Raw genomic sequence first — 21,593 nt, forward strand, 5'->3', positions numbered from 1 at the left:
CTTCGCTTCCTCCTCTTGCCCAAACGCTACTGAATTGGATTTAATTTGGCCAAAAATGATGGTTGCTTTCTCATTTAGCCACTGTGGAGGGGGGCTCTGAGGCATTTTAAGTAAACATCTGTCAGTATCCCCCTGACAGCTTTGACAAGACCATAGCGGTGCCAGTGTAGGTTCAAAAGTAGTTTGATGTTTTACCAGTGGCCTCTTTCGGGGGGCTCAGAAACCCTGTGCCAATGAATGTGCAATGAGTGTGTGAGGTGAGGTGAGGTGTACTACTGTATGTGGGATCTTGTTGCTGAGCTTCATGTGTCCTCTGAAAAGATAAGAGAAGCATGACTGCTTTTCTTCATCATAAACCTGGAACAAGTCTGGTTTAAAACACTTGGTCCAGATTTTTGGATGTAAGCAGAACCTAAGTGAAATAAAGCTCACAGAGTTTTATTTTTTTAAGAAAGTAGTGGAGCAAACCTTTGTGTTTTCCCTACCTTTACAGAAAGCAATAAGCTTTTTCTTTGACAGAATTATAGTATTTTTAAAAAAAACAGGTAAAGTGGTTTTCTGTGACTCCTCCTTCCTTTACTTCTGGAGCAGAGCTTTTTGCCACGGACAAAGAGAGGGAGATCTGAGAGTGGGTGGGGGTAAGGAATAGAGTCCTTCCTTATGTGTTTTTAACTCAAAGCCTAGGCAGAGTTTTAGCTATTCAACCTTTCTTAACACGTCTGTGAGCATTTCCCTGTTGATTGTCCCTCCTAATCCCTCTCTTGGTCTGTAAGGTTATGTTCTTTCAGTTCTGAAACTATATCATATTTTTCTGGGCTCTTGTTTTTAAAGTTAAATGACTGAAAGTACTGAACTAAAGCTTGCTGGTGACACTGACTTTTTACCACCTAAAATTGGCAGTGATCACCAGACCAGAAATGGAAATTGGCAGGTACCACTGGATGTACAGGAGTTCAAGGCCACACCGGTACCATCATGTGCCAGCATTGAGAGGCAATATTAGTCCTTTGGGGATTCAAGGTAAATAAAGGGCTGGGTAAAAGGGAAATGAAGAGTTCAGAAATGGTAGTAGCATAAACTTAATGCTTTGCACTAGTCCTAACAACTTAAGATAAACGTTCTTCTATTTTTCTTATTTTGTTTGTTAAGGCTGTAAGGACTCTACTTCTTTTGTATGAATACTTGACTAAATATAAATTTCATTGTTATTGCTTTAAAGCCAATAATGTGTGGTGAGGGACAGCTTCCTTTTAATTGTGCTGCCCAATTGCTTCAAAACTGTTTACAGGTGAGATGTCATAGTAGGGGGGGTTTATGCTGATGAATCTGTCAGACTCATCAGCCACCAAGGCAGAAATTACACTAAAGCACATCTGACTTACTAGTTTCCTACAATATGCTTCCTAGACAATATTCCATGGTTTTGTTTGCATTTGTCCCTTGCTAGAAGCACTAAGTGCTTATGTCAGTTTAAAGGAGGATTTCAGCTGAGGCTTTAAAAAAAGGTTTGGTGATTCAGCTTGCCTGTCCTTTTGATATCTGGCTTGAGACCTCAAAAAGATCCTATTTTGTTTTCCTGAAGCTTGATTTTAAGAGTCTGGGGGGGAAATGTAGTTTCGAAGCATCTCAGAAAGGCACCTGAAATCAAGCCTGTGATTGATTGCATTGGAAAATTCCAGTCTGACTGAGTGTTAGCACAGTGAGGGATATATATGCTCAGAGATAGCATTTGCAGCTAGCTCTATCCAGCAATCCTCTTCCCTTTATGGAGCTGATTGACTGAAGCTTGCTTGACAGCTTGTTTGCTGGAGATGCCTGCCTCCGCATCAGAGACTTTAATAGCAATTGCAGGGAAACATTCACCAAAGCTTGCTGCCTCATCCTTCCCCTTTCCAATATATTTTCACACTTTTATTCTTTAGGATTCAAATGTTTATGTATTTCAAATGGCTTCTCCCCCCCCCAAAATACCTAAGTTGCCGAGTATGATCTCCATCTTCAATATCAATATTCATTTGGACTGTATTTTATGAAAAATTACCTGGGTGACAAGACTTGGGGCTGCCAGAAGATCTTCCCAAACTTCAGATCAGTGCACATGGGATATTTTATACATGGAAGAAATGCTTCAGGAAGGAGCAGTAGATTATGAATGCTGCCTTCTTGGGCTGTGGAAGACATGGAAGGAGCAGACTGGATGCCTGGTTATCAGAGTCTTGTGCCCCTTCAGCTGTCCCCAGTGATGAGACATGTCCTTATGTGCTGGCACAGATGAGTCAGGACATGTAGATGCACAGCATTCTGTTCCAGCAACTGGGAGTCTGGCACCTAAAATGATACTAGAAACCCTTGTTTAGGCAACTGAACCCTATTCAGTCTGCCTTGGGAATCTTTCTGAACTAACATGCAGATAAATGTGGTGGCTGTCATGGAGGAGTTGAAGATGAATGGGTTCTTGTTGATGGAGTGAAAAAAACCAGACCAACAAAGCCCAGAAATGTGAGTTCAAGGGAAGGTGATTTAAGTGGCTGCACTTAAAGAAATTAAAAAACTTTTAGGCAGCAATGAAGCAACTCTGAACAGGTCTTCAGTAAAACCAACCTTCCAGTGATGGATTAACTGCTGTGAAAATATTGCTTTTTGCTCCTTTTCCTTAGACTGGAGGGAAAATGTCATCTCAGTCTCAACACAAGTCCCTGCTATAGCATACCTTCCTTCAGTACTGGCCTGCAGCTCCCCACTGCTGGGTAGCCTTGGCTGCTGTGCTGAGATAACTTCTCTTTTCTTTGACAAGCCACATTATTTCTGGGATGCCTTTGCAGTATGGATATTTCTACTTTGCCTCCTCTGTCAGTGTTCAGATGGACACTCTTGAGAGCACCTCTGGCAGTTCTCATGGCATCCACCTCTTCTCCCAGAGTCTCCATGTACAATATGATCTCCCTTCCACAATTTAAACTTGAGCAGCAAGAGAAGAGTCAGTGTGGGAGATTCACTGCAGTGCTGGATCCAAGATATCCCCAGAACACCTGCAAGCTTAACGAGCCTTTCAAAATGCCTAAAACAATTTTTCCCCAGGAAGCAGAGTACCATCTTATTCTTTAGAAAGAGAAACTTTGCAATAGTTGTTTAACATGAGCTTAGCTGTAGGCACTCTTCCAGGCTGGGTGGGCGTTGTTTGCTTTATAGGAATCTTTTTTTTTTTTCCCAAATTTGCTTTCCCCAGCAGCTGGGAGGTGTTTCATCTGCTTTGTGAGAGCATAAGGGCATGTGAATGTGGACTATCTCTCTGAAACAGCCTGCTCCCTTACCAAAGCAAGCTTAAATTTTGGAAATAGTGTGGTGAAGACTCAGCTGGGGAAGTATCTGCATGAAAGCTGTTGCAGGGCAAAGGAATTCTGCAGTTATGGTTCTGGTTTCTTACTGCTCCTCTTGTTCCATAGCCGTGTAAACCCACAGTGGGGTAAACGTCTGGGAAGATCTTTGCATCTTCAGTTATCTATTAAATTGAAAATTTACCTTTTGAATTCTTAGATTTGTCAGGCTGGAATACATACACACACAGTTTTAGTTCATAGCTCTAGGGAGAGAGAGGTTGTGTTTCTGTTTGCTTCTTTGTAGCTAGGGAGGAGTCAACTGGGGAAGCAGTCGGTAGCAGTGGCTGAAATCCAGTGTGGCAAAAGTCTTGCTTTCCTGCTGAGTGCTGAAGGCTGATGGAGAGTGAGGTGAGTTACAGCTGGCAGAAAGGTGAAGCTAAGAGTCTCAACTCCAGTCTTCCAGGTAAGATATTCACCTTTGATTAAAGTCAGCTTTAAAAATCATGTCATCCAAGTTACAGGTTGAATCAAGGAAATCAAAACGTCCTTGCAGATTTTCTCAGAACTGCAGAAGTCACCCATGGGACTGAAATGCTTACGTACTCTTGTGCTTCCCCCACTGAGCTTGCTTAGACCTTCAGACATTTGAATATCTTTAGCGGTCTGCCCATCAGTTCATCTCTTTTGCCTCTCTACCTCTAGTTTGTCCAAAATTGCCACTTGGGCTGGCACCTATTGAAGCAGCAGTTCTTGCATGTTGACCCTACTGAGCGTTTCTCCAAAAAGACAAAAATAGGTGAAACAAAGGGAAGGAGGCAAGGACAAGGGCAGAAAGGAAGAAAGGTCTTCAGGCATGTTGACATGAGCAGTGAGTTGTTGATATGTCAACTGAGAGTTACAGCCACAGTTTGGACCAGCAACTGGCCTTGTTGTGTTTGAACTTTGAGCTCTGCGTGTCAATGAGCACTTCCACATGCTCAGGCTGTGCTGAAGTCCCAAGGGTCATTTTGGAAAATAAACCACTAGAACAAGTCTCCGGGAGGAATTATGCCAAAGCTTTTATCAATAATGCTTGATCTGTCCCTTATGTGAGAAGTCTCTTTAAATCACCAGCTTAACTTTTTGTTCTGCAGAAGTAGCTAGAGCTAAAAAATATTCCTTCTCAAGAATTCCCTTGGAAACCTGTTTGAAGTAAGGCTTTTTCCAAAGTATAAATTAGGTACTTTTTTTCTGCTGTGGTTTCCACTGGTTCATAGGCCAAAAATATAACAGAGAAGACATGAATTGAAATAAACAAAGTTCTGCCTGACCTTTGTCCAAGAGCAGTAAAGGTGTCCTATGGGGCAGTGACGTTCTTCCCATCTAGGTCTGACTCTGTGCTCTCACACAGCAAACACCTGGGATGGACACTTGAAATATGTATGGATGTAGTGATTCCTATTTTGTAGATTTCACTGTCTGAAAAAGATAACTTCAAAACACCTGTGAACTTATGAGCCTGCCAGAGGAATGATATAGATGGGGAGTGTGTGTATTTCACTAAATTTGAAGAAGGTAAACTAGATAAGGCCTGTAAAAACACATTCAGATCATGTGTCCTTGCATGAAATGGGTTTGGTTCTGTAGTGTGAATGCAAATTTTTTTATATAAGTACCGGTTTGGAAAGAAGAGATTTGGAAAAAAAAAAAGGTTATGATTACTGCTGTCTGTTTTTACAGTCTTCTCTGCATCATTTAACAACATCCAGAAGAAACAAACCTTGCCTGGGTAAAAACAGCCTTTTCTCCAACTTGAATGTCATGCTTTCTTTAGCGAAGGGAAAAAAATTTAGCTTTTGCTGTGCGCGAACATATATAACCTCTGCAAGGTTGTTTGATTTGTTTGGACTTCTTTGTTTGTTTGTGGGTTTTTTTGTTAATCATGGTAGCAAAAATGTGCTTAATTTTAAACCTGTGCTTATTGTATTTTTGGTGACATATTCAGGAGCCACTTATTTTCATTATGTATACAATACCATAGAGATACTTGGTGCTCTGTGGATCTGAAAAGGTGTTTGCTAATGGTGCTTCCAGGCTGTGAGATGCTTGTTCGTAGTGTGCACCAGTTCTCCTGCTTTCTCTGTATTGGTTTCCAGCACAGGAGGTGTGAACAAGGACTTTTAGTTCTCTGCTACACAAAAATATGGAAGCATCTGACTGCTAACAGAGAATAAATACCTTCTCAGAAGTGGGGAACTGGCTGTATGACAGTTCTGAAACCAAGTATCTTGTATCCGTATCAAGAATATCTGGAGAAGATGCAATTAATGCTGATAACCTCCAGAAAAGAGCTACTTTTTCTTCAAGTAGCTCTTAAATAGTAGAGATTGGGATGAGATTTACTGGATGGATCAGCCTACCCTAGATCTCACTGCTTTTCACCTGAATGAAGCACCTTGTGCTAGCCACTGTGAAGGATAGCAGATGGGGTCTTGCTGCATTTCAGGTCAGATCCTTTCTGACAGCCCTGAGGGCTGTGTTCTTTAAAGGTCGTGTCTCTTCCATCACAGGTACTGTGCTGGCTAGGATGAAGTATTTATTAATGAACAACCATGGAAGAGTGGGATGCAGTTGCAGTGAGGAGTGTATCAATCTGGCTAGACTAAAGTGCACTTGTGTTAAGTTTTCTGGCTCTCATGAGTTAATTTTCAGTATAAGTCAATTTCACAACTTCTAATTTGGGTAGTACAAAAAGGCAAAATTAGGAAATATTGAACTTGAAAGGAAGTTTTCTGTAGAAGAGCTTTAAGAAGTTTGAGGGAGGAGAAGAAAGGATTTTTTCTGTTTCAGCTCATCATTTATTTAGTCTGTTTAATGTTAATCCAAAAGTGTGGTGAGTGAGCATTTATTTTAAGTAGTAACTGTATTTAGCTTTGTGTCATGTTTTGTAAATCGGCAAAATTTAAGATGAATAGGAATGGGTAAAGACAGAGCTTCAGCAAAGACTTCCTGGTCATTTAACACAGAGCCTTTTTATTTTAGTGTCCTTATTAAACCATGGAGAGAAATTTGACACATGCTTTAAACTTACCCTTGTATGGTTAAGTGTTTTATCTTATTGTATTGTTGCCACTGACTCCTAGCTGCAGGTGTGCATGACAGATGTGGGAAGTAAAGTTATCTTACTGCCAGGTACTGGCCTAGTCTCATACAGAGAAGAAAGAGGTGAATTCTGATTTTGCTTCTGAGGTATTATTGTATTCTCACATCCCTCACAGCTTCTCCTGTAACTGTCAGTCATGCTGTAAGGTAGGAAAATGTACATCCTAGCATACATAAGCCATTTACTGTGGAAATTTTTAAAAAAAAAAGACAAGTAGGTGGCAGACGGTAAAATTGGTATTTCCTTTTATTGACATAAAGTTCATTTTCTGACAAAAATCCATGTAGTTTAGGACTCTGATGGCATTATTCACACTTGGTATTGGGTAATCTTCAGCACTGGGGAAGCAGGAAGTGAATGTCAAGTACTGAGTTCTCTTACATTTATTTGAGAATTAGGAGTAATGCTACCAACACTAGGCTCCCATGGATGTGTAATAGTAAGCCTGATTTACATGTGATGGCTGCATTTAAGATGTTATCTAATGCTTTTTCTTTCCTTGGATTTCTTGCAATCTTCTTTTTGTTAAAACAATTTCTCCCCCTGTGCTCCCTGGACTGTGGTGCTGAAGCCAACCGACTGTGGTCCTGTGGTGGAACATGATGTGTTATTTCTACCATGTATTAACTGGACAGGTGTCTAACATGCCACAATTTCTAAAAAGGTATTACACAATTACAGGAAGTAAGTTGTGAGGAAAAAATGGTGCCCATTGCTTTATCTTTCAGAATACCAGAACAGATTTAGGGGAGGGGGAGCAACTAAACTTCTAAGGAAAAGAGAGTGGAAACTAACTCAGAAAACAACCACAGGACACTGGAGGTTTAGGTACCTGAAATTGAGAGCTTTTCAAACCTCCTTTCAGATTTTCTTTGTTCCTTGTTTTTTAATTCCATAGTGGCCTTGACTATGGGCTCAATGATTAGTGCCTGAGATACATCATGCCATGCGTTCAACCTGATAGGGGTTTGGGACATTAAGGGAGAGGCTGATTTTCTGTCCAGGAGGTGTGGACACTCATCCTTTACATCATGTTTTCCATGCTATGCTTTGAGGGACAGCTCTGTGAACATCCGTCTGTCTCAGCTTTTCAAGTCTGGGCTTCAAAGAACTGATGTGTTAACTTCTAGGGCAAGCCCTAGGAATACTCTAGAAAGCTACCTGATCTCATTGTCTTTTGTCATTTCCAAACAACAGATCTGACCTTAGTAGGATGAGTTACAGTCTGAAAATTGCCTCTTCTCCTTTTTAATTTTTATTTTAAGACCTCCTTCCATTAATTCACTATTACCTTGCTATTCTGAGTTTAAATCTTAAAGCTGTACTTAAAGTAACAAAGAAGGTTTAGCCAAACAGTCACCATGTGGCATGGGAATTTGAATGGCTAAGCCCCTGCATATATGCAATAGCGTGTACACTGCTGGGTAGATTGTATAATTGTTCTTCATACATTAAGCAACCAATTGCCAGTTTATGTACATATGTAGGTTCATCCTTTACCAATTTCCTGTGACTGATAGCTTCCAGGAGATTAAAAGAATAGCCGGTTCCTGTTTCTTTCTCTTCTCTTTATTTTTGTCCTGTAGCAAGAATATTTGTGCGTGTGTGTGTGTGTTTAATAGCATTCATTCCCTAGAGAATAATCTCAGTCTTTGTTTTAGCTGGCCTCCTTCTGAGAGTGTGTTAAATCTGTAGCCAAGATCACAGGCAGCTCTGGGCAAATCATTGGGCTGTTATTAACCTGCCTCCATGGCAACTGCTGCACACCAGCCCGAGGACAAAAAATGTTTTTATTCTGCTGAGTTGCACAAAAGGTTCTAGTGATGCCTTGCACAAAATGGTCATTGAAAAGGGAGATGCAGTGATGTGTGTTTGTGCTCTACAGTTTCATATTTAAATCATTTTACACTGTTACATTGGGAGTGGATATACAGCTGAAAAGTTCAGCATTTTGACCATATGGAGAGTAAAAACTAGCAGAAAATCGGAACAAGCTTATTTTAATACAACTTAACTTTTGTCAGTTTGAGTTCACAGGCCTTCAGCCTACGGTTGTCATCAGTGTGTTAGCAAATTATTTTGTAAACATGAACTAGGCAAACGTCATCATGGGTTTCCAGTTGTATTGTATGAAGATAGTCACTGACTTGGGGTTACAGAGAGAGATCATAAAGCAGGTTTCCTGAAAAGCTTTCATTTTTTTCAGAACTCCTCTGATTTGCTTCAATGCTTGTTAGGGAAGCTTGATAAGTGTACCTTAGTTCTTGATGAGCTTCAAATTGTAGCTGGTTTTGAAAGCGGCTCTTGGCAGTACTGTTTAAGACTTATGTTAAAACAAAAATTATAACATCAGTTATATTGCTTAGGCTAGGCATGGATTTATTCTGCTCATAAAGAGTGTTCACAGTGGGATCTGGAGGAAGATCTGGCAGCCCCAGCACTGTGATAAGGTTGTGTCCTGAAGTTAGTTACCCTCTGGAAGGAGGCTGTGCAGCTCTGCTGTCAATTTGGTTGCAGAATGACTAGGTATGGATGGATGCTGTCTCTTGGAAATGTGCTCATTTGGGATGCTTCATGCACTTGCAAACTGGCTGCATGCTATTTCCAGGTGTACCGAAGTCCCTCTGCTTCCTGCTTTAATCTTGGGGTGAAGGTGAGTAGTTTCTGGAGGTCCACATTTGGGCAGTTTTCTCTGTCTTGCTCAAAATAATGTGGTTGCTTTGGGCACCTCTTAGGGCATCCCTTGGCCATGACTGCACAGATAAAATGAGGGCCACCCAAATACTGTGATGCCTTTTCACCTGGACTTTAAATGAAGACAAAGAGTATGGCCAGCGAGATGCTCTGTGCAGCTTGCCAGTGGCTGTGAGGTGAGAGGGGGTCTGCCAGTGTTGGCTTGTGTTCGAGGGTCTGTGGATTAGTGGCAGATATTGTCATGTGTTTGGGTAAGGGATCCAACAAACTCTCCAGGGCGAATGTTCTGCCAGTGGCCTGGAAAGCCATCTGTGCAGTGTGGGGTACTGGGAGGACAAGTACCTAGTTAGGGAGTGTTAAATGTCAGTCCTGGGTCTACACCAGTTTTTAGTTTTGTCAAGCAGGCTGCTCCCATTATCTGAAAGCAGCAGCTTTTCTTTTGGATCTTGTCAGTCCCTTGGTTTCACTTTCAGCTGTTTGTATTCCGTCTTTGATGGGATCCTTCTACATAGCACTCTTGGGATCAGCATGATTTAGGTGATCAATCTCCTCCACACTGAGCAATGATCTGGCGTTTAGTCACCTTCTGCTTTAGGAGTGCAGCCCAAAAGGTACTTTGTTTTGTGCTGGCCTGTGGCCACATGTGTGTTGAGCATTGTCTGCTGGGTTGGAGCGTGGTTACTCTTGGATAATCCTTCATGGCTAATCCTGCACCAGGTGCTAGCATTTCTTGGATTAACTCTGGGAGGCTTGGGCCTGACCCAGGAGCAGATGCTGCGGAGGCGAGGCAGCCTCACGTGTATGACTGCTGTTGCGTGTGGCTTGTGAGCTGCACTCAGGCAGATTCCCCAAAGCAGAGGATTGCTCTGCAAGGTCTGGGATCTGAATTCAGCTTTGGACCTCTGTGATAAAATGAGACCCAGAGATGATTTCCTCTGATAGCATGCATTTGGATTTTGTTTGCCCCTTCACTGCTGAGCTGCCGTGTTTGTTCATTCGGCAGTATTTTTGTCATGAAGATAGTTCTGACTGAATGGACTCCAGCTGTGGTCTAGACTATAAAAGCTTCCCAGGCTTGTTTCTATACAATTAAATCTTGTCTGCAGTTAGTGAAGTGGCGTTTCATAAGTCATTTTGATAGTGATAACTGCTTAAGCCTGACTAGAGCACTTGCTAGTGACTCTCTAAAAGAAGAGTTTCTCACTTATGAAATGGGAAAGCTTTCAATTATTGGATGCATATTATTCACGGAAGTGCTTCATGGAGGTGCCTGCTCTGCAACTCATTCGTTAATGGGAAAGGGAGTGGGATAAAAATAAACTTACCTCGTGTGGTGGCTGGAGACTTGCTGATCTTTGTAAGGAATTTTTTGGGTGGGAAGGTGTGATGTGATGTCCTAGTTCACCAGCTGTTTCCTTGCCTTCAAATGCTCTGTCCCTTCAGCACATTGCCGTAGAAGCAGCGGGCTCTTCCTGCGACATGCAATGCTGGTCACTCCATTAAGTGTTGTCTTAATGGCTTGTGTTTTGTGCAGTTGTATGAAATGCACATTAATGGAGACAGCTTAATGCCATCACCCTGAAGTAATGAATTGGTATGGATTGCCATTACCATTATAGCGCAGTTAAAAGCTGTGCTTGTCTCCGATTTACGTTCCCCAGCTTTGTAAGCAGATGGGTTTTCAGGCCACGCAGTTGGAAGGAACCTGGCAATTCAGCTGCAACCTCCTTATTACAGTGTTCGTACAAACAGCAGTTCTGGGGGGTATTTTGTTAACTCAGACTGCTTAAATGATGCATTTCAGTTGATTATGCTACTGCAAACTGTATTCAGGGATCACTGTAAATCCAGTGTATCCTGTAAAGATGGTAATGTATTGTAATACGGCTTCATACAGCTGCCCTCAATAACAATTTTTATTCTTTGGTCCCCATTCAATTTTTCTGTTGTTGAAGTATTTGTATCCCTACAACCCGATATTGATTTATACAAAAAGATAATTTGGGAGTCATGGGAGTGCGTAGGGTAGTTAAGTTTTGCAGACCTAAATATGTTCCTCTTCCAATGAAAGTGCAAACTCTCTTACTTTTCCAAAAGGCTTCATTGTCTTGAGTATTTGCTTCTCTGACTCCCAGAATGTTGCCAGCATAGCTGGTGCTCCTGCCATTAGTAATGCTGAAATGTGGTGAGCTCTGTATGAGCAGCTGAATTGCAATGGATCACTTTAGACAGTGATTTTTTTTCTTTTTCCATTTCATAGGCTGTCTCATCGATCTCTTGATTCTGTAAAGAGAGGAGCACTCAGCCCACTTTCTGGGCTTTGAGTCCATACCAACAGATCTGTAGGTCACTGCTTTAGAGGGTGATGCTGTCTTGTACCACCTATAGATTTTTTGCTTAGCATGTCAATGCTTGGGCCTTTTAATCCCTGTAGCTTTTACCAAGTGGAGGACAAATATTCTTTTCCTCATAATTTGCTTTTTGCTCATGATGTTTCTTTTGCTTTCTCTCTTCTGCTTAGGTTGCTTTGAATGTTGCATTAAGTGCCTAGGAGGAGTGCCATATGCTTCGCTCGTGGCAACCATTCTCTGCTTCTCGGGGGTAGCGTTGTTTTGTGGCTGTGGCCACGTGGCGCTCACGGGAACCGTGTCTATCCTTGAGCAGCACTTCTCCACGACTGCCAGTGACCATGCTTTGCTGAGTGAAGTGTAAGTATGCCTCCCATTTCCATTATTCATCATAACAGCCTCATGCTAAATGAGTAGAGATGGATTCAGACTTCTGCCTCCATTCCTGAGTATTCGGTTGCTTGTTTTCCTAGCAGGACTTGGTAGTTTATTGGTGTTCACATACAAAGAACTGAAGTGTGTATCCTGCTAAACCAGTTTATATGGGGATCAGTACTATTTAATATCTTCATCGATATCATAAACAGTGGAACTGAGTGCACCCTCAGGAGATTTGTAGATGACACCAAGCTGAGTGGTGCAGTTTGTTTACCTGAAACAAAGGATGCCATCCAGAGGGACCTTGAGAACCTTGAGAAGTGGGACTATGGAGACCTCACGATGTTCACCAAGGCCAAGTGCAAGGTGCTGCACATGGGTCAGAGCAATGCCCAGTACCACTACATGCTGACAGATGAAGGGATTGAGAGCAGCCTGACAAGAAGGACTTGGGGGTGCTGGTGGATGAAACCCTGGATATGAGCTGGCAACGTGCACTTGCAGCCCAGCAAGCCAATTGTATTCTGGGCTGCATCAAAAACAGTGTGACCAACAGGGTGAGGGATGTGATTCTGCACCTCCACTCCACCCTGGTGAGACCCCACCTGGAATACTGTGTCCAGCTCAGGGTTCCTCAGCACAGGAAAGACATGGACCTGTTGGAGTGAGTCAAGAAGAGGCCTCAAAGATGATCAGGGGGCTGGAGCACCTCTCCTATGAAGACAGGCTGAGAGAGTTGGGCTGCTCAACCTGGAAAAGAGAAGGCTCTGGGGAGACCTTGTACCAGCCTTCCAATACCTAAAAGGACCAACAAGAAAGCTGGAGAGGGACTTTTTACCAGAGGCTGTTTTGACAAAACAAGGGGTAACGATTTTAATCTGAGAGTAGGTTTAGTGTTCGTTGGTGACATAAAGTTGGAAGGAATGACAGGAATAATAGGGAAGCATGGTTCTGTCCATCCTCTCTCAGAAGAAACTGGACTGGTATATGAGAAAAAACTGGAAAGGTCTGCAAACACAGCCTTTGGACATAATCACTGGTGAAATATTTGGGTCCTTTACGCTCCTGAGGCTTCCCCATGAGGCCAGAGGGAGGTCTGGAGTGCAGCATCAGGACCTGTGCTCAGCACTCAGCCCCACCTCCTGTGGTGAGCACTGTGGGCGTGTTGGGGTGCATGGGCATCGAGCAAGGTACCTTTACTTTGCTTACCTGCCCCAAAGACCCAGCTTTTAGGATATCTGAAGATTTTGGTATCAGGGTCCAACACAGCACACTTAATTCTCCTTATTTTCTTTTTAATTTCTGTTGTCACTGACTCCCTTCATATGCTTGCAAGCATAGACCTCCCAGTTTGCTGCATGCCCTCCTATCACTGGCGTCAGTCCCACAGCACCTTTTCAGGGCTTCCCCCTTCATAAGACCCTGTGTGCTCAGACTGGCTCTGGGACTGCTCCCCGCTGGGGTCCTCCATCCCGACACTGCCCACACTCAGTCCCTGGCTGTGGCTGGGCAGTGTGTCCCCAGCTCCAGTGCATGAGTCACAAGGACCCTGCAGTTATCCACAACTTTTAGTGAGAAATTGTAAGCAGCTGTTCTTCAGTAACTGAATAATAAAACACCCTGTGCTTCTATCAGTCTTCGTTTGAGCAAAATAGAAGAAATTGCAAAAGCAGCAGTAACAGGCAGCAAGTTTCACATTTTGGGGAACAATGTTTCTTGTCAAGTCAGCATCAGCAGCTGGGGAAATGCATAATTCCTACCAAAGCAGCTCAGGGCTCGGGTTCTGTGGAGCCAAGGAGGCACGGCAGGCAGAAGAGATGTTAGAAAGGGGCAAATAATTGAACCTACAGAGATATAAAAAAAATGAAAAATACGTTAGTAGGACACCCTTTGGAAAAGACTTTTTTAACCGCTTTTCCTACTACTAATTTCTGGTAACATGCGTTGAGTCTCTCCTAGACTCTTAATGATGCTGAAATGAATTCTTCTGTACTCTATTAAATCCTGAATTAATTTTTTCATGCTGTACAGCACAGGTGCAACAGATTTATCCTGTTATTTTTAATCAGTTTGGAAAACAAATATAACACTTCCCACATAAAATTTTAAATGAGCAATATCCTATTTTTATACAAGGATAACATTTAACTATATAAATGGTGGTAATTTTCTTTAAGCTAAAAGATGCATATGTTTTTTAGAGATCTGTGCTAGCAGCTACTTAATGCAGAGTGGCAAGAATTGGAAAATAAACTCTGAGGAAAATATATTTATCCTTAGAAAACTGGTAGTGTGGATGCATAAAATTAACCTCTTTGTTCTGTGAATAGCTTCATCCAAAATAACCCTCCCAACAATCAAATTACTTTTAAGAAGTTCTGGGGAAGTTGTACTAATAACAAAGTATCACTTTTGGAGACCAGAAGTGTTGTATGGAAGATCTGGCATTCTAATCCTTCAAAACAATTGGCTTCAGATACTAGATCTGATTGATAATATTTAGAAGTTATTCTTTCCATTTACCTATTCTGTCATTGCAGATGGTAGATTTTTAAGGAATCGAGAACTTTCTCAAATAATATCTGAGGGAGGTGCTTATACTATGTGCCCTGAGATCTTTTTTCTCTGAGTGGTTCCAGAGTACCTAAAATGGAAGCATTTCCTACATAATTCTTTCATTTTCAAAGAGGGAGCTCAACACTGTTGTGACTCAAGGCACTGAAACTACCTGCTTACTTGGAAGTACCCTTCTAGGCTGTAGAGAAACCATTCCTCCTCAGGAGAAGTCACTGCTCACTGCATACTCACTGAGTTTTGTATCAGACAAATATTGCTGAATTTAGAAATCTTTGCAAACATACATTAACTGGATTTTACAAGTGAAAATAGTGAATTTCAGGGACTGCTTCCTTTCCCTAATCCTGAACAATCACCATGGAGCCTGGTAGTTCAGCCAGAAGTTCAGCTCCAGGTTTTGCCCATTTCAAAGCCCTGCATTGTCCCTGTCAGACATTCCCAAGTTAGGTGTCAGGATCAGTAACAGGAAAAAGAAAATCTTCATAGTGGAGATGTGAAACTGCAGTTTTAACCTGGTAAGTAATATTAGTCAGTATAAGGACTGCAGTACAAGCAGGGGATGCTCAGGTGGATGCAAGACTAATGCACATCAGTATTGCTTACCTGGAAAGTGGGGCAGTCATACCAGTGCTCTCCTGCAGCCTGCTTGCTTAAAATGCTAAGGAGGCTTGAACTTTGTTTCAAGAAAAAGAGTTCTCTCTAATTTATTAGGACTTGAGAGGACTGACTTTGTTTTTATAGGACTGAAATTTAATTATATCTTTTTTTCTCTTCCATTGTAGAATACAGCTAATGCAGTATGTAATTTATGGCATTGCGTCATTTTTCTTCTTATATGGAATAATCCTTTTGGCAGAAGGTTTTTATACAACAAGTGCTGTGAAGGAGCTGCATGGAGAGTTCAAAACGACAGCCTGTGGCCGCTGCATCAGTGGAATGGTGAGTAGCATCAGAACTGAGAACAGCAGTCTTTGCTGGCTAAAACCTGTTGGGCTTGGTTTGACTCCTGTGGTTTTGAACAACAGTGTATTGCTGCCTTCTTTGTTTAATTCGTTTTGGGTGGTCAGGGTCAATCCCTGGTCTTGGTCCTGCTTTGAACTTCAGGAGTGCTTGGTCAAATTGAAATTCTGCAGATGGACTGTTGGGGTGCTGCCGTGGCCTCCCCGGTCATAAAGGTGAACCCACTAGTCTGAACTAAACTGGGGGAGACTGTTAATTTTAAAACACTCAATGTGAGCCAAAATTAATTTTGTGCTTTTAAATATGTAACATCAGTGATGCTTAAAGGCACAATGTTAAATGGCTGTGGTTTGCAGAGCTATTTAAATATCAAACTGTAATGCCTCTGACTTCCATAGTTAATTTTGCTTGAGTGTCTGGATCCTTCAAACAGTAATGAATGAATGAAGCTTCACAACATCTTTGCACTTGAGTCAAGTATTGATTTGCAGATGGCAAAAGGCATACAGATAGAATAGTGAGTCTTTTTCACAAAGCTGAAACATTTAAAGCCTTAAAGTTACAAGCCATATTCCCTTCAGTATACTTCTGTATTAGAACAAAATTGTAAGCAAAGTTTAACTAAAAATAAAACTTCAAATTCTCACCCACATTGTCCCCAAGGGCACACTCTGCAAGAACAGCCATAACTATGTTTCTGAGACAGGATTTCAAAGCTATTACTGAAAATCTGAATTCAAAGCTCATAGTTTTGGAGGAAGCTAAGCAGTATGACAGATCGCCCACGGGAAAGTGTGGGTGAAAAGAGAAGAGGCTTTTGATGTGATCGTTGCATTTTAATATACAGTCTATATCCTGTACTTAAAAAATATATACTTTCAGCTGGTTAAATACAAAGGAGATGCATGTTTATTTTCACGAGAGTTAGCAATTTTCCACTGTGCTGTTGGGTACTTACTGAATTTTCCAACAGCTAATAAAAATAAGGCACCTGATAATTTTCCAGTTAAGCAGCTATTTGCTTACTCTTTTTCTAGCAAGTATGGTCTTCACCAAGGAGCAAAATTAGATCTAAGGCAGTGCTTTTCAAAGACCCAAAATAAAGTAGAAACATACACATGCGTGTATCTCATCAGTGCAGACAATTGCTTATGCAACTGAGTAGTTGCAGGCACATGATTGTCAGCTGGTTATACAAATACCAGCGTGGCACGTGGAAATATGAGAGAAAACTGTTTTCATGTTTGCCCATATTTGTCCAGACAGTGAAGGAGAGAATTTACCAACTCAGTAATGGCTTGGAGCTCTTGTAAGACATTAATGTTTGGCAGTGACAGGAAAAGTGCCTGTATACTGCTGTGTAAAACTCTAGGCTTAGAACAAGGTTTGCAAGGAGATATAATATTTAACAGACTAGTCAATGCAGCAAGGTACAGGCAACAAGGTTTTGGACATGCAGTGATGTTTTCTTTTGCCTCTTTCATCAAGAGCTCCTCTATTTCTTCCTTTGTTACATTACTGAGTGAGGTCCTGAAAGGCAGTCCCATCTTGCATAAGGTTATTACAGAAGACAGACTTCCAGCTTCCCTAAATTATTTGTGTTGGCTCTGGTAACACAGAATAGCCATTTCCCACAGTTATCACTTTAAATGTGAGAATGAGTGTATTTTTTTTCTGGCTATTTCTTAGGAGTTAAAGGCTTTGTGCACTTCCTTTTGTGCACACTTGCACATACACGTATGCAAACTCATGTTTTATGTATAGTCTATCTGTAGAAATCCTTTCACCTGGTCCACTTGATCCTTCCCAAAATCCAAAGAGAGGATCCTTAATTTGCACATAAAGCATAAAGGTCTGGTATGTGGCACTATGTAATAGGAAAAGAGGTATTTCAGTTGAGTTGTATATAAATTAAAGTCTAGCTGGGGTTTTATGGGCCATGATTTTGCAAGCACTTCCACCTCCTCACACACCACCTTCCTTGACTGAAACCTAACCAGTTGCTCAGCTTTTGCTCTAACACTTGGGGGATTATTCAGTGCATCTGGCAAAAAAACCTATGAGGATGCAAACTTCCACCACTGCAACATTAGTTCAGTCTTGTGGTTCTGGGTCAGACTGACACAACCTCCCCCCTGAGAGCCTTTCCCATCCTTGCTGTAGCACACAAGTTTTAAGTAAGATAGGAGGGCACCAGTGATTTACTGGAAGTAAAGCCTTTCCAGTCCACCTACAGTTAAGAGAGAACAGCTACAGCCAATGGTGAAAGTGGGGTGCCAGAGCTACTGTTTCACCATAAAACTCAGAAGAGGAGGGAAAAGGGAAGGGGCCCATTGGGAGGGGGAAGCTGGAGACTTCCAAAGCAATCAGTTCCCTACCTTATAATCTTACAAAAGAAAATGCACAGAATATTTTTTTTTTAAAAAAGAACAAACCCAAACCAGCAAATTTCACTGGAGAAACCCATGATTCTCTAAGGGAAGTAACTAATTTGCTTCTTGGCAATGTGTATGATACCAATTGAATCCTTCTAATCTGCTGTTAATGGTCATGATATGTTTGCAAACATAGGTATTTTTAAATGTTATATTCCAAATTGATTTCAATAAATCAGAGAGTATGGGAGAGCTCTGTGAACATCAATTCACTGTGTTGTTTTGTTTTGCAAGTTGCATAGAAATGCTAGTGTGTTATAGTTAATTAAAAAAAAAACACCTTAAATTGATTTTTGTTGGAATTTTATTGGTTTTAGCCTACAAACAGAATCCCTGCTTAACAGAGAATCTTGAGAAATCAGTGGGCTGCTCTTTCATCTGTTTTCTCAAGCAGGCTGATTAAAAAGGAAATGTCTGAATTACTTTCTTAGTAGCACGTAAACTACCAAAATAACTGTAAACAATGAGAGTACTGATTTTTTGTGCTTGGAAATCAAATGTTTTCTTACCTGCATTCTGCAAGTGTGCTTAAAGATTATATTGAAGCACTTTTAAGGAAAATTCAAATAGTCTTTTCAAAGGCTAAATGCAAAGTGTTTGTATTTTCTCTGCCCAGTTTGTTTTCCTCACCTATGTGCTTGGAGTGGCCTGGCTCGGGGTCTTTGGCTTCTCTGCTGTGCCTGTCTTTATGTTCTATAACATATGGTCAACTTGTGAAGTCATCAAGTCTCTTCAGACAAATGTGACGGTTCCAGGGGACCAGATCTGCGTGGATATCAGGCAATACGGTACTCATTTTAATCCTGATTAAATGCTTCATCTTTCTCCTCCGTCTGCCTTCAGTAGTTTTGTCTCAGCCTTATCAGATGAATCAAATGCAAAAGCATCTTCTATCTCTGAATGCAGTATTACTTTTCTAATTAATTCACATTACACTGCTCTCTCTCCAGATGCAATCAATTTAACTGAACTGGCAAGTCATTTATCTAAAATGATTTTGTAGCAGTTTCCAATACTGTAGTATTAGGTTTGAAAAGAGATCAACCTCAAAATATACTGCTTGGAAACAGTGCTGAGAAACAGATAACCAGATCGTGGTTTTTGAACCCACATACATATATTCTTTCCTTTCAGAAAGTTGTTTTACATTTAAAGATGAAGTTAACACCTGAACGTTGCTCTGACGATTACTTTCAGTTAAAAACCCAAAACCCTGCAATTAAAAGTCTGCCTTAACTAATAATAAATTAATACTGCTTTCTGATGACATGCAGAAATCTGAGGGAACTGGGAGGATAGCTTAAAATAGAGTCAGGCTTTTCAAGTTGTTCATTCCTTAAGGTGAGTTTTTCCTGAAGTTAATCTTTTCAGCTTCCCTTGTGCAGAAGTTCTTTTGTCACCATTACTTTTGGCTTGATTTTAGCTAGCATTTTCTATGAATGTTTCTTTCTTTGGACTAAGTCATTCAAAGCTGAGAAAACGGATTCAGAGTTGAAAAAGTAAGAAAGCTTGGTTTTGCTCTCCTGTCCAGGTAAGTCCAGTAGAAGAAAAGATATACTAATTTTAAAAGCAAGAAGTACTCAAGTCAGTTAAATGTTTGCATCCTGTTTTAGTGGCTGACAGAAAGAGGCTGGGAAGACATTTCCTTCAGCAGCAAAGCCTAGGAATGAAGGGAGATGTGCTCCTCCACTTTCCTGCTCCTCCTGGTTGTGTGGTAGCTGTATTAGTGCATTAGGCTGTGTTGTTGCTCTGATCAGTAAAATCATCTGGGTTTCAATGCATAATGAGAGAGAGCAGCAACTTAACAGGCAACTTACTGCTGTCACTGAACTGTCCTCACATTTTTGGATGGAAGTGGTAGCTAAAAGGCTTCAATTATATATTGCAGATACAGAAAAGCTGACTCTAAAGTAAATCCTGTAAAATCTTTTTGAAAATATTCAATGACCTGCTGCCTACGGAGTTGCTAATTCCAACCAGCTGGGTTGAAATGTGAAGTTGTATGGGGAGACAAACTGGTTTTCTCCTAATTCAAATGGGTTTTGCTTAAGCTTTACATCTGTTACAGGCCTAAAAGTTTAGGTTATTTCAGATTTCCTAGATCCTGCTGACTTTTCAGACTTTCAGTTGTGTAAGAAAAGTAATTGGGAGTAAATGAGGTGCATCAGACTGAATTTTCTTGTAGCAGTGTTCACTTGATGCTTTTTACCTATTGGAACTAAACCAGAAAAAAATCCCATAATTCTTCCCTCTAGCTCCAAATTCACACTCTTCCACAGTAGTTACTTGCTCAAGTAGAATTTAATCTAGAAAGTGCTATCCTGAAAAGTGCCAAGTACCTCTGAGATGCAGATTCTCTCCTTGGTGCTAAGTGGGGGAGTAGGCAGCATGCAACTGGACCCAAAGTGCAAAAACCCAACCGTTTGGCTGCCATATGGGAAAACCACATCTGAGAACATGCCTTGGCAGCAAGCCTTGGTGTGAGGAGAAAGCATAACTTGAGGGAGTTGTTTTAATTCCTCCTGCCAACTCAAAGCTGTACTGGTCAATGCGCAGATGCCCAGAATGGGAACACAACTGGCAAGTGGGTGGAAGAGATGAGAGAGGAACAGAAAGTGTGTGTTGATTGCTAAAATTAGTGTTTTCTTTTACTGTGGTATTTCAGGTATTATCCCTTGGAATGCTGTACCTGGCAAAGCCTGTGGCCCGATTTTAGAGAACATCTGCAACACGAATGAGGTACAGAAATGTAACCTGTGTGCAGCTTTTGCCTACAAGTTACTTGGGCATCATGTAATAAATAACTTGATTAAAGTTTTTGGAGAGAACTCATATATTAGTATAAAGAATTGCTTTAAACACAACACTGAAATAATTGTTATGTCATCCATAAAAATGAAAATTATTTCAGAACATTTTTATTTTCTAAAGCTTTGCTACCTTGCTACAAAAATGGGTTTATTATCATTATTTTCTAGAACACTTGAAATGCATTTTATACTGTCCCAATGAATTACCTCAATGTTTTTAATATGTTTTTTCTTCAGTTCTACATGTCTTATCACCTGTTCATTGTGGCTTGTGCTGGAGCTGGTGCCACTGTCATAGCACTGGTGGGTAGTATTTTTTGGTTTTATTATGTAAAATGTTCATTTCAGGCTTAAGATGCTTTAAGATTGAATTTTGTGCATATTAAAAATAGTGATACTAGACATTAAGGAGGGTGAGCTGTAATCTATTTGCTGCTATGGTTCGGTCATTATAAGGCAGCAGGTCCCCAACTTTTGCTTTAAGAAGTCATCTTAACCCGCCTCCCACATACTTCGAAAAAAATTATTTGCATGTCCTTTGAAAATCCTACTTCTATCCACTCTTTCTTCTTTTATGTCCATTATTTATTTTCATTTTTGTAGTTTATTTGATCAGCCACTTGTAACCTCTTGGTTTTTTTTGTCTGGACCCAGGCAGATTGACTAGTCCAAGCCTGCAATGCCAGTTACAGGTAGCAGTTGGGAAAAGGGATGTTAACAAGATGACTTGCTTCCTATGTCTAACGCTTCTTTTAGCGGCCAGCTTCTAACCTTGTGCCAGCCAAACCCAGGTGTAAAACTCACAATTTGTTGACAGAATAGCCTAGGGTCTGTTTTGGGTTATCCTCCCCAGATAAATGGCAGGTTATTTATCTTGCATCTTCACCCTGGAAGAAGCTCAGAACAACGTCTGTTGTAAAAGTATCAACAGT

At 41.0% G+C, this 21,593-nt stretch overlaps 1 protein-coding gene across 7 annotated transcripts in view; it reads left to right on the forward strand.

Annotated features, from left to right (window-relative positions):
- The window catches only part of GPM6B (glycoprotein M6B), a 107,349-nt gene that overhangs the window by 81,525 nt on the left and 4,231 nt on the right, over positions 1-21,593 (forward strand). For 3 of the 7 annotated variants that reach the window (XM_027638638.1, XM_027638648.1, XM_027638619.1), the window contains exons 2-6: positions 11,675-11,861; positions 15,239-15,395; positions 18,468-18,639; positions 20,517-20,590; positions 20,899-20,964. In XM_027638638.1, the coding sequence (XP_027494439.1) occupies positions 11,675-11,861; positions 15,239-15,395; positions 18,468-18,639; positions 20,517-20,590; positions 20,899-20,964 (656 nt within the window). Of the gene's footprint in view, positions 1-900; positions 1,021-3,698; positions 3,781-11,674; positions 11,862-15,238; positions 15,396-18,467; positions 18,640-20,516; positions 20,591-20,898; positions 20,965-21,315; positions 21,354-21,593 lie in introns of those variants that run through there. The other 4 variants (XM_027638607.1, XM_027638599.1, XM_027638628.1 and 1 more) reach the window with 3 other exon arrangements.

The sequence above is a fragment of the Corapipo altera genome, unplaced genomic scaffold (genome assembly GCF_003945725.1).
Source record: "Corapipo altera isolate COAL_440 unplaced genomic scaffold, ASM394572v1 0, whole genome shotgun sequence".
NCBI classification, from domain to species: domain Eukaryota; kingdom Metazoa; phylum Chordata; class Aves; order Passeriformes; family Pipridae; genus Corapipo; species Corapipo altera.